This window comes from Dama dama, chromosome 12 (assembly GCF_033118175.1).
Source record: "Dama dama isolate Ldn47 chromosome 12, ASM3311817v1, whole genome shotgun sequence".
Classification (NCBI taxonomy): Eukaryota; Metazoa; Chordata; class Mammalia; order Artiodactyla; family Cervidae; genus Dama; species Dama dama.
In genome coordinates this window covers 48,671,910-48,684,178 of record NC_083692.1, presented here as the reverse complement: position 1 = coordinate 48,684,178, position 12,269 = coordinate 48,671,910, and the positions used below count along the sequence as shown (strand labels likewise).

Genomic DNA, 12,269 nt, shown 5'->3' with positions numbered 1-12,269 from the left:
GAAAAGCTTTCCTTATCAGATTTAAAAGAGTATATATAAAAGAAAGCTATTATCATTGGCTGCAAAGCTTGGTTAGGGGTTTTCTGTTCTGTGCTTAGAGGGGGCATTGTTTTAGCTCAAGAGTTCTGCTTTAATTTGTTTTAAAGTCTACTGATAATTGCGAAGAGCGCTCTAAATGCTTGATTTTACAAATGATAAACAGTGGCCTTTAGCTCAAGTATTGTTACTTCCAAGATCATTTGGATTCTTCTCCCCTTCCTCAACACAAACATGTTAAGTTAGAAAAAGATTTTTCTAAATGATTATTATTGGTAACTATTCATGTTATGGGCAAAAATGTTATTAGCAAAAATTTTAAATTATTTTCAACTCTTTTAACAGTTCAAAAAAAGAATTTCATGTGACTTTTTTCTTATACTCTTGAGTATGTGAAGGTGTGATACTGATCAAATGAGAATATGCTTAGTAAAATACATTTCACTGGAAAATAGATAAATTTATGTTAAAATACTGAATTAAACAGGATTACTTATATCATGATATTTTATTCAAAACTATAAATTTAAGTATAGACTTGATGTATAGCTATAAATTAATATGACTTACCATATAGTAAAATTAATAAAATCTATTTTGTCTCTCTCAGCTTTCATAGTAATCGTCCAAGTAAAAGGTTTTGTATCTTTAAGAAGTATTCAGAAGATCTCAGGTAACTAGTTGATCTTTTAAATTTTTTTCTATTGAAAAATTCTATGACTTAAATCTGCTATATAAAGAATTTTTATCAAGATACAGTTCATATATCATGCAATCCATGTGTTTAAGTTGTACAATTAATAGTTTTTGGTATATTCACAGGGTTGTGCAGTCACCACAGTTAGTTTTAGTTCATTTTTGTCACTTGAGGAAGACACTCTGTACCCATTAGTGGTTATGTTTATTTCCTTCCAACTCCTTTTATCCTTAAGCAACTGCTAATCTACTTTCTGTCTATATACATTTGCCTATTCTGGACATTTCATGTAAATGGAATGATAAAATATATGATCCTTTGTGTCTTCCATTTAGCATCTTTTCAAGAGTTATATATTGTTGTGTATATCAGTGCTTCTTTTTCTTATTGCTGAATAATATTCTATTATATGTATATTTTAGTTTGTTTATCCATTTAGGTTATTTTAACTTTGAAGCCATTATAAATACTGATGTTGTAATCATTTGTATACTCAGTTTTGTCTGGACATGTCTTTTCATTTTTCTTTAGTATGCATAGGATTAGAATTGCTGGATTATATGGTAATTCTATGTCAAACTTTTGAGGAACTGCTAGCCTGTTTTACAAAGTACCTGATTAGTCTATATTCTGTCACTAAATTTGTTTCAGGGGTGACGAGTGGTGTCAAAATGAACCTTTCATGTATTTGCACTGTAAAATGAGAACAAAAAGTAGGGCTTTCCAATAATATTTGAATAGTGAAAAGAGGCCTAAAATATGCAGTAAAGTGACATTTTTTCAGTTTTGAAATAAATTTCTTAAGCCACTTAAATTCTTGAAATTAGTACATAGTCATTTTAAATTTTACTTTTTCAGATTAAGGAAAGTATGCTACTTGCTTACTGTGCAGAAAGAACTGTTGGTGAATATTTTTAAAAACATTGGTTTTACCACATGCTTAATTCAGAATCCACTGAGCACCATGTTTTTCATATTCTTCTGCATTGTTTAGAACCCACTGCTCTTTATTATTTGTATCAAGTAGCCAGTGCTACTTGAACTATCAGTATCTTTGCTGCACCAAGCTAATATATATAGGTATGGTTAACCAGTACTTGTTTTGATATGTTGGGTTAGTGGAAAATCTGGAAGAGAGAATGATACTGTGTCTCAGAGCCTTTGTACTTACTATTCTCTGTGACTAGTTTGCTCTTCCCCAGACTTCTGTGTGTTTAGCTCCTTTATCGCTTTTGGGTCTTCTGTTGTATCTTCTCTCCTATGCTTTACCCTAGTGTCTTTTATCTCCCTTTATGGATCATTTTTTTCTGGATTATCTTTCATCATCTCATATACTGTATACTTTATTTTTTGTGTCCTCTCGCTAGAATGTGTGTGGTTTGGATTTTTATTTATGTAAGGCATTGATAGTAATTAGGCACTTGGTAGATATTTATTGAATAAATTAATGTGTATATTTAAAATGACTTATATTTGGCAATAGGTCCCATCAATGATTTTGGACCAGTGGTTCATAGGAAGAGGAAAATTTGATTCAGTTTTAAAAAATATATTAGTGCCAATTTAAAATATTTACTAAGTTTAAGGCAGTAGATTAAGTCATATTAGGTGTTGCCTATATTGAAAATTCTTATAAGAATGAAGAGTTTTATTACATTCAGAAGAGGTTTTGTTTGATTTTTACCTCACTGTTGTTAAGCTCCATTGTGTGTTTGGTTTTTAAAGAATGACTTACATGATTTTAAAGCTCTGGGATGTTTTTCTCTCAACTTGAATAGGTCTCAGGTTGAAAATTTGCCAATTTCTGTGAATGGAACATATAAACTTATAACTACATAGAAGAGTAATTTTTGTAATTATTCTTTTATTGAAATATTCATTTTTTAGATCTTTACTACATATTAAGTCTGTAATATAGCAGGCTCTGTAAAGATAATAATAATAATGAGGAAGTCTTGGAATCAACCTTCAGAGAAGGTGCATTTTATTGGGTGGGGAATAAGAGGTGAATGTAAATAACTACAATAAATCAAGAGGAAATTTAATAAGTGCACTGAGGGTTACTTTTTTCAAAGAGGAGTGAGATTACTTTACTTGGAATGATTTACATAGGTGTTAATTTACTTGGTTTTCAAGGATGAGTATTATTTATACTGATAGAAGAGTTTGATAAAGTTCATTTAAGCTGAACAGACTAAATTTTATTAGTTTCATTTGTACTTCAATTACCTTTAAACAGTTTAACATCATTTAACATCATTTATATGTTAAATCTTATTTGATTTTCTTTTAAATAGTTCTTCAGATGCTTGATCCACAAGCTCCCAAGTGCTTAACTCTAACCAACATAATAAACAGTGGTTTTCTAAGTTCTCTGAAAGATTCACATATTTTTGCAGGCTTAATAATATTTTAAACTAAAACTAAAATGTTTAAGCACATTTTAAATTAGTCTTAATTTTACATACTATAATATGAAATTATGGTTAAATACTTCAAATAGCAAATGCTCCACAGTTTGATTCAATAACTGTAAAAACTATTCCTGAATTCAACAAAAAGTATTAAGTATTGATGACTATGGGAATTGTTTCCTAACCTTTTTGAAAATTTATAATCACTGCATATTTCCTTTAAGAATATGCAGGACAGAAAAAGAGACACAGATGTATATAACAGACTTTTGGACTCTGTGGGAGAAGGCGAGGGTGGGATGATCTGAGAGAATAGCATTGAAACGTATATTATCAAGTGTGAAACAGATCGCCAGCCCAGGTTGGATGCATGAGACAAATGCTCAGGGCTGGTGCACTGGGAAGACCCAGAGGGATAGGATGGGGAGGGAGGTGGGTGGGGGGATCAGGATGGGGAACACATGTAAATCCATGGCTGATTCATGCCAATATATGGCAAAAACCATTGCAATATTGTAAAGTAATTAGCCTCCAACTAATAAAAATAAATGGAAAAAAAAAGAAAGGAAAAAAAAAAAAGAACTATGTTACCCAGTGAAGTTTTGTTAAGGGAACCAGTAGTTTAGGTTCAAGCAAGTGGGCCAGTTGACATTATTGGGATGCTGAAGAACTCAGACTTTGAACTTTAGTAGTGACTTAGCCCTTCAGTTAATTAAGTGTTACATGAGAATCATACCAACCTTGGATGCTTGTGGTGAGAATAAATAATGTATAGGAAAACCTCACTCCAGTATTCTTGATGGGGAAATTCCATGGACAGAGAAGTTTGGTGGGCTATAGTCCATGGGGTCACAAAGTGTCAGACATGACTTAGCAACTAAACAGCAACAGCATGCAATGGTAGCATCTACAACATGATGTATTTTTAGAACCTCGTTTCTAATTTTTTCCTCTCCTAGATAAACACTAGATAAATGTTCCACTAGAGACAGACTGCATTTTTTAGTCATCATTATATTCACAATACAATATACTAGTAGTATAGTATGTGTAATGCAACCTTAGTAAATATATATTGACTTGTATATGTATTATACATTTATATATACTATACTTTTGTTTTGAAGACGGGCATGGGCTTCCCTGGTGTTTTAGATGGTAAAAAATATGTTTGCTAATGCAGGAAACTGGGATTCAATCCCTGGGTCAGGAAGAACCCCTAGAGAAGGAAGTGGCAACCTACTCCAGTATTCATTCTTGCCTGGAGCATTCCATGGACAGAGAATCCTGACGGGCTACAGTCCATGGGGTTGCAAAGGGTTGGACACAACTGAGCAACTAACACACACGTAGGCACAGATAGATTGTGACTTGTCAGAGTGACACATGTTGTTAGTGCAACCAAGACTAGATAGTAGGTCTTGACTTTTGAGCTATTAGTAACTGGTATGAGGGAGAAAAGTTTATAAAACAAAAATACTTTCTGTCAGTAAATGGTAGTATAATTTGAATATGAAGAGTGACAAACACTTTCATGCCATTTTCTAAAGAATTATTTCAGTTCTATCAGGTTTATATAACAAAAATTGGAATGATAGTTATGACACAAAGAGCAAATCATGAAAAACTATTCATTGAACTGGTATGTGGGTTTTCATAAAAGATAAAAATGTTTTCTTTTATACTATTTGCTTTGTTTTTTTAGGGGCATTACTCTAGTGTGCCTTAATTGTGATTTCCTAACTGATGTTTCTGGCTTAGATAATATGGCTACACACTTAAGTCAACATGAAACTCATACTTGTCAAGTTGTAATAGAGAAAGGTACGTATATATAAATTGTGTTACTTCAGATTTTTGCTATTTATTCTAGTATTTTTGGTCAGCCACAGTATGTTCTCTTTACTAAATCGTTTTTCTCACTCATCATATTTCATATGCTGTTTTAAATATAAAACTTTTCTTCTAATTTCAGTTTCTGTTTGTATCCCAACTTCTGAACATCTTTCTGAGTAAGTTTAATTTTTATTCAGTGCATTTTACTTTGATGGATTTTAGCACTACTGCATTTTTAAATGTATCATTAATAGAAATGAAAAATATTAAAGTATTTTGTTTTTTTTTTTTAAAGCTGCTTGTTGAAATAGGTTCCTGCTCTTTGGAGCTCGTGACCTGGTGCAAGACAAGTTGGAATTTCCTAAGTTCAAAGTTCTGAGATGTTTTCTTACACAAAGGCAGTTAAGCAGCCAAGTTCATGACATTAGCTCTCATTATTCAGCTCTTTTCAGCTTCAAATGGGACTAGGTTCTTATTCCACCTTATCTTTGTGTCAGGTTGACATATCTTAACATTCATTTTTTCTTTTTTTCTCCAGTTGGCTCTCTCCAAAAATAACTTTTGTTGCTTTGGTCATTTCTTACTTTGCTTAAAATAATTTGTGTTTTTCTCTGCTGTACTTGCCTTCAGAATAATATGTTCCAAAAGATATGGCTGTCTGTCTTTTTGTCTGTTTTGTCTGCTTTCGTAATTTCTTATAAATCTTAAGTTTTTAGGCCGGACGATTGTCTTTTCCTCATTCGTTGTCTGTCATTGTGCTATTTTTCTTATTTTTCAGATGGAGAAGCAGCCCAGAGATTTCAAAAAATGTCCAGGGTACACCTGGACAGTGTCCCCCTTCGATGAACACAACTGATGCCTGTTCTCTCTTTCCAAGGAATGTGACTAATTTGACTGTGGGGCCTGCTCTAGGTTGTGGTCTCAGGAAATCCGATCTTGGGAAGACTCCCTTCCTTCATGGCTGGCCTTCCATAAGGCTGATGCTGATATAGCCAGTGATGGTCTCAAGGCCCACCAGTTGAGCATAGCTTCCCATTGGGGGCTTTGGCTCATGATCTTAAGCATGTGGGTCACTTCTGGCCAAAAAAATAAAATCTGTGCTTCAACGTCCTGGTTGAAGTTTAGTCATTTTGGCTGCTGCCCTTTAATCTTCCTGTAGCATGACTACATCCAAGGAATACAAAAGCTCTGGATATTAAGAAATGCTTATTTTCGTGTCCTTGGAACAACAGGTCTCTACAATTATGTTCCAGAATTTTACTTGCTTTTACTGTTATTTAAAATATATTACCCAGGAGTAAGTTTATAGTTTTTCAGCAATATCAATTAACAAATTTTTTATTTAAAAAATTATTTTAATTTTAATAGATTGGTTTTATGTTCTCCAAATTTATTGATGTCTATTTTTATATTCTTTTCTTTAAAAATGTTGTTCAGTGTTTGCTTTGTTTTGTTAAGAACTTCAAAATATCCCCTAGAATTCTCTACAGATTTCCTATAGCTGCTTATTTATAGCTTTTTAATTTAATATGGATGTTGTTCAGACCATTAGACATTATAATATGTTCTTCCTTATTTCAGGATTATTATTATTATTAATATTGTCTTAATAATTGTGAATTCTAAGGTATAAAGAATTGACAACACCTCTTCTTGCAGACCTTAAAACAAGTTTTAAAGTTACATATTTGTACATCTAATACATAATATCTACTTAGCCATTTTAATAGTTCATCTGGTAATGTTAACATTAAAAACTATGGAGGCCAATAATGCATTTGTTTCTATCATTTATAAAATGTATTTCCACATAAATATATTTCAAAAATTTGACTTTTGTTTATTTTACTTACATGGACTATAGCTCTAATGAACAGTTTTGATGGTATTATTTTCTTTTAATAAAAATTATATTGTTTAAGTGCCTCAGGAATTATTTACTAATAAAGGATTTCATATAAAAGGTATAGATTTAATCATATAAATAGGAGCATTGCTTTTATTGTTTCATGGAAGTCCTATCATTTGGCCTGCACACTGAGAGCTGTATCTACTTAGTGAATCTTGCATTTTTTTCCCCTGGCACAACTGAAAGATCATTTCTTTATATTATACTAGTTTACTGAATTTTAATGACACGCAAAGTACCTTTTATGATCTTATTTGTCGTAGGGGTCAGGCAGGCTCTGAAAGTGTGACTCAATCATATTTTTTACTGTAAAATCAGAACTTCTTCAGTTTTATTTTGAAACAGATTTGAAGCCAATTTAGATGACTACTTATTATGTAATGTGCTTCTTGCTATTAATGATAGAAAATTTGAACCCATTAATTTAAAATTTCCAAACTAATTTCTACTGTAAATGAACAACTTTTCAAAAGCTCTGAAAATGGCTTATCTCTTGGTAGGTGGATTTGGGGTTAATGCTAGTCTTTGTTTCCTTATTTGTCTTTAGGAGGTTTTGTCATTTCACCCTCTATTCTACCCAGTTTTTTAAAAAAATTTTAAATTTTGCCCAGAAACAACTTCTTTACATTTTTAACACAAGTTCCTTTTTCATTTATGGATATTTGCTCTACCTTAGCTATAGTTAAAAAAAATATGAGAAATTGTATTCTTGGTATAATGATGTAGGAGTACTGCTTTGTGTTCTTCCATAGGACTGTATCTTATAATATCAGGTTCATTTTCTTCAAGTTTAAATTCTTAAAGTTCTATCACCTATAACTTCATTAAAAAAAATGGTTCAAATAAAACACCTTAGGCAATTAGTACAAAAACATGTTTATTATAGGCAGTTGGTCGAATTTTAATTTTGTGCTAACAAATTTTATCTTGAGCCTAATCCTGCCTTGCTATCAGGTTATTCTGACTGTTTTATTCACCTAATCAGAAATTACCTTTGCATGCATGTGTGCTTTTGCTTACCATTGAATAAAAAGTGAGATTGGCTCAGGGTAAGTCCATTGCTATTTTGAGACCCTCAGTTACCCTGTTTGTAAAATGTGAGTGCTGATTGTTCCAGAGTTGTGAGATTCTGTTGTTCAATATTGGTTATTCTTACATTCCGTTATTCTTATGATGAGATGAATTTAGAATGCTACTATGTATCCTTATCCCCATTAGCAGAAATAGGGACTCTTTGACCTTGAGAAAATTAAATGTTCATATTATTCCTTATCACATTTAACTCCTTCAAGTACTCTTATAAAAAAAGTAGTTCTCTTATACTTCTATTAAAGAAGGTAACTAAGTCAGTTTTTCCCAAGTTCTGTACTGTAGAAGTAATGTCCATAATTTATTAAGTTGGCAGGAAAGTTTCCATGGTCAAATAAATTTAAGCAATGCAAGTTAAAGTTAAACTGATTCTTTGACATGGAATTTTCCATGCTGTATGTGGCTTGTGAATGTCTAAAGTGAAAAAATGAAGTGAAAGTGTTAGTTGCTCATTTGTGTCTGACTCTTTGTGACTCCATGAACTGTAGCCTCCCAGGCTCCTCTGTCCATGGAATTCTCCAGGCAGTAGTACTGTAGTGGGTTGCCAATTCCTCCTCCAGGGGATCTTCTCAACCCAGGGATCTAACCCAGGTCTCCTGTGCTGTGGGCAGATTCTTTACTGTCTGAGCTACCAGTGAAGTCCCCTAAGAGAATATTTATTTGACCTTAGAATTTTTTTCTTTGAATAATTATGAACTTCTTAATCTCCTTGGAATAGTGTGTGGAATACTGATCTGGAGTTTTTCAGATTTTATGAACTGGGAAATAAAAAGCAGCTGTGTAGGTTGTTGCCCAAGATGGGTTTCTAGACATTTCACTTAGGTTGTGAATCATTTGTAAGATAAGAGTTTGTAAATAGATGCTCAGTTCAGTTCAGTTACTCAGTTGTGCCCGACTCTTTGCGACTCCATGAATCGCAGCACGCCAGGCCTCCCTGTCTATCACCAACTCCCGGAGTTCACTCAAACCCTTGTCCATTGAGTCGGTGATGCCATCCAGCCATCTCATGCTCTGTCATCCCCTTCTCCTCCTGCCCCCATTCCCTCCCAGCATCAGGATCTTTTCCAGTGAGTCAGCTCTTTGCATGACTAGCAATGTACATTTTCATATTTTTAGAAATTATATCAGAAAATTATAACCTCCTTATTATGTTTGTAATCTCTTATTAACTGCGTAACAGAGATAGACCAGTTAATAGTTTATTCTGCCTCTGATTACAACACTAAGGGATTTTTTTTGTTGGAGAGTATGGTTACTTTACATGATTTAACTCTAAGAAGCTTAAGAATCTCTCACTTATTTCTCTCTTCTTTCTGTAACTCTTTATGCTTAGCTTATCAGTCTACCCACTCACCTACTTTTCTTGAGACTTATTTTCAGCTTTTTATTATCTGTTAAGGAGTTTCCTATGTAGTAAAGTGTTACTTCCTATTTAAACAGCCTCAGGAGGTCTTCTTTGACACTAAGATTATATGATTTGAAACCCAGCTTCATTTTAAACCCTCTCAGACCCTTAAAGGTACAGTGTGGTTTAGTGAGCACAGGCTCTGCAGTTGGTTGCCTAGTTTGGAGTTCCTACCCTGCTGTTTATCAGAACATGTGTGACTTGGGGTAGGTTACAGATTCCTGTGCCTCATTCCCCATTTGTAAAATGCATATAAACAACTACCTGTTCATAAACTGTAGAGGGAATTAAATGAGTTAATATATGTATATGGCATTTAGAAAGTGATTGGCACATAGGAAGCAGCACTATGTAAATGTAAATTTATATTCTTATTCTTACTACTTTTCATGATTTCACCTCTGCCTGCATTTTATTCAGATAGAATTATCCTAATCTTCAGCCTGCTTTTCATTCTAGCTTCTCATACCGTTTTCACAAATCATTTATGTTAAGTGTACCTAACCCAGTAAATATTTCTTAAGAGCCAATCATCTGAAGCATGTATTAGTTATAACATTAGATTTTTAGTGTCTAAAGGTCAATAAACTTGCTTTTTTTTTAAGGAATGGATATGAATGCTCCTAGGTTCACCTGTCTTAGTTTTCCCTAAATTATACTGTTTTACACTATATAGTTCATTTCATATTTTCAGCCTGCCTCTCTGGTTTTGAGATCCTTGTAGAGCCTCACTCTAATCACTTTGGTACTTCCACCTGGAAGAGCTTACCTTCCTCTACAAACATGGAGAAGCTATTCTGCTTCTCTTTTTCTATATCATTTATTGAAGTGTAGGAACCTACTGTTTTTAATCCTCCACACTGAAAAATATCTTTATCCTTACTTCTGTATAGTGTTGAGAAAGTAGTACGGCTTTGAAATAAGGCAGTTCTGGGTTTAAATCCTAGTTGTGTATCTAACCAGCTCTGTAGCCTTGTGAAAATTGCTTCACTTTATCTTCCTTATTTGTGAAATTTATGTAACAGTCTTTGCAGGGTGGCTATAAGAAATAGAGATAATCTGTGGACATTAAATTATTAATTTAAATTATTTAAATAATTAAAATCATTTGGCACTATGCTGACAAAAAGTAATCATTCAATAAATGCATGTTGTCGGTGCCATTGTTGCTCTGCTGCTGCTGCTGATATCACCACTTCTAGTTACTGCTGGTCCTGCGGCTGCGCCAGCTGTGACTGCTGTTAATAGTGGTATTACAACTACTGCTTTCAGGAGACTGGGAACTGCGTATCAGTGAAATCTCATCACTGTTTCAGTAGCAATCCATCTGTACTGCAGTTATTTGTAATTTGGGTTGGTAGTTCACGGATCTTGGAATATATTCCTCCAAACTGCTGGATGGATGGCATTTATTGCAGTGTTCAATTGCACTTTATATAATTCTCAATTTTTAGAATTTGATTGTACTTCTGACCTTTCCTGTCTAAAGACTATGAAACAACACCCTTGTTGAAAACTAGTATGTAAACTTCTCTGCTTAGAAGGACAGCTTTTTTTTTTTTTTGAGCTTATAGAAGCTCTTTTTTAAAGAAAACCTTTTATTAATTATTGCCAGGCATTCATTTCGAATCATCTTGGTTACTTACCTGGTATTACTAAGTTTATGAAAATGTGTAAATGTGCTAGTTATCAGTAGTAAAGGGGCTCCTTTTCTAGACCTTTGAAATATTTTTTTAAACCTACTTTTCTCAGATGTGACATTGTAACTCAGTCATAGAATTGCCCTTTTCTATGTGTTAATCTCCTATCGTATTTTTCCCTTTCTTCTTCTTCTTCTATATATCTACCAGGATTGATTAATTATAACATAGATTGCAAGTAAAGTTTTAAATTTTGCAACATTTGTTTTCTTGACAAAAAGTTGAGACTCGAATGGTCTTCAGAGCCTAAGAATCCGTAGTAAGGCCGTAATAAATCGAGCTTGGAAACCTTGGCTATTTAGCCAAAGTGTGTGTTTATTGACTGAATCAAATGTCCTAAAAGCCACAATTTGAAGTGACTTTCAAAGTTGTTTTAGTTCTCTCAATGACTTCCAGTTTTGTTCTAAGCAGAGTATAATGTAAAGGCACTGACTGAAGTCAAAATACCAGAGTTTAAAACCCAGCTCTCTCACTTCATGTTCAAGTTACATAATTCATGTTCAAGTTCAAGCTCTCTCACTTCATGTTCCAGTTACTTACTTCATGTTCAAGTTCAGTTTATTCATCATGTAAATAATCTGTACGAGATTGTTTTGAAGATTTGAAAGAGGTAAAATGTGTTTTACAGATTAAAATGTTTTATATTTGATTAAATTCCCCTAATATAAAGAGTACTAGGAAAAAACAAAAACATAAAGCTGACTTTCCTTGAAGCTGTGAATTTCTCTCTTGTATTTCTGGCTACTAAACTTTATATTTAACATCAGTGGTAACTGCATGGCTCTTTCATAGTATAATACAGATAACCATTCCACATATTCATTGACACTAAACATTGATTCCCGGCCTTCAGTGTGCAAGATTCTTTGTCAAGTGCTGGAATTGGAAACATGAAAAAGATATAGTTCGTGCCACCAGAATAACTGCAGGATAGGCGATCGGAAATGGAGACACTGAATCCACATCTTCACAGGGCCACACAGTAAACTGATTTCATAACTAGTTAAACCCCTAACACATATGTATATAACATTATATGATTTTTGTGAAATGCTGTACCAGAAGAGAATCTGGACTTGTTCCAAAGAGAAATACCATTTTATTATACTGTTGTCAGCTAAACCAGTGTCATTAACTTTCATAAATGCAAACAGAAAGTACTTTTAGAAGCAGAATGGCACCC

At 33.3% G+C, this 12,269-nt stretch overlaps 1 protein-coding gene across 3 annotated transcripts in view; it reads left to right on the top strand.

Annotated features, from left to right (window-relative positions):
* The window catches only part of ZNF280D (zinc finger protein 280D), a 124,324-nt gene that overhangs the window by 82,104 nt on the left and 29,951 nt on the right, over nt 1–12,269 (top strand). For 2 of the 3 annotated variants that reach the window (XM_061157228.1, XM_061157229.1), the window contains 3 exons: nt 647–709; nt 4,853–4,971; nt 5,123–5,159. In XM_061157228.1, the coding sequence (XP_061013211.1) occupies nt 647–709; nt 4,853–4,971; nt 5,123–5,159 (219 nt within the window). Of the gene's footprint in view, nt 1–646; nt 710–4,852; nt 4,972–5,122; nt 5,160–5,761; nt 6,905–12,269 lie in introns of those variants that run through there. The other variant, XM_061157231.1, reaches the window with a different exon arrangement.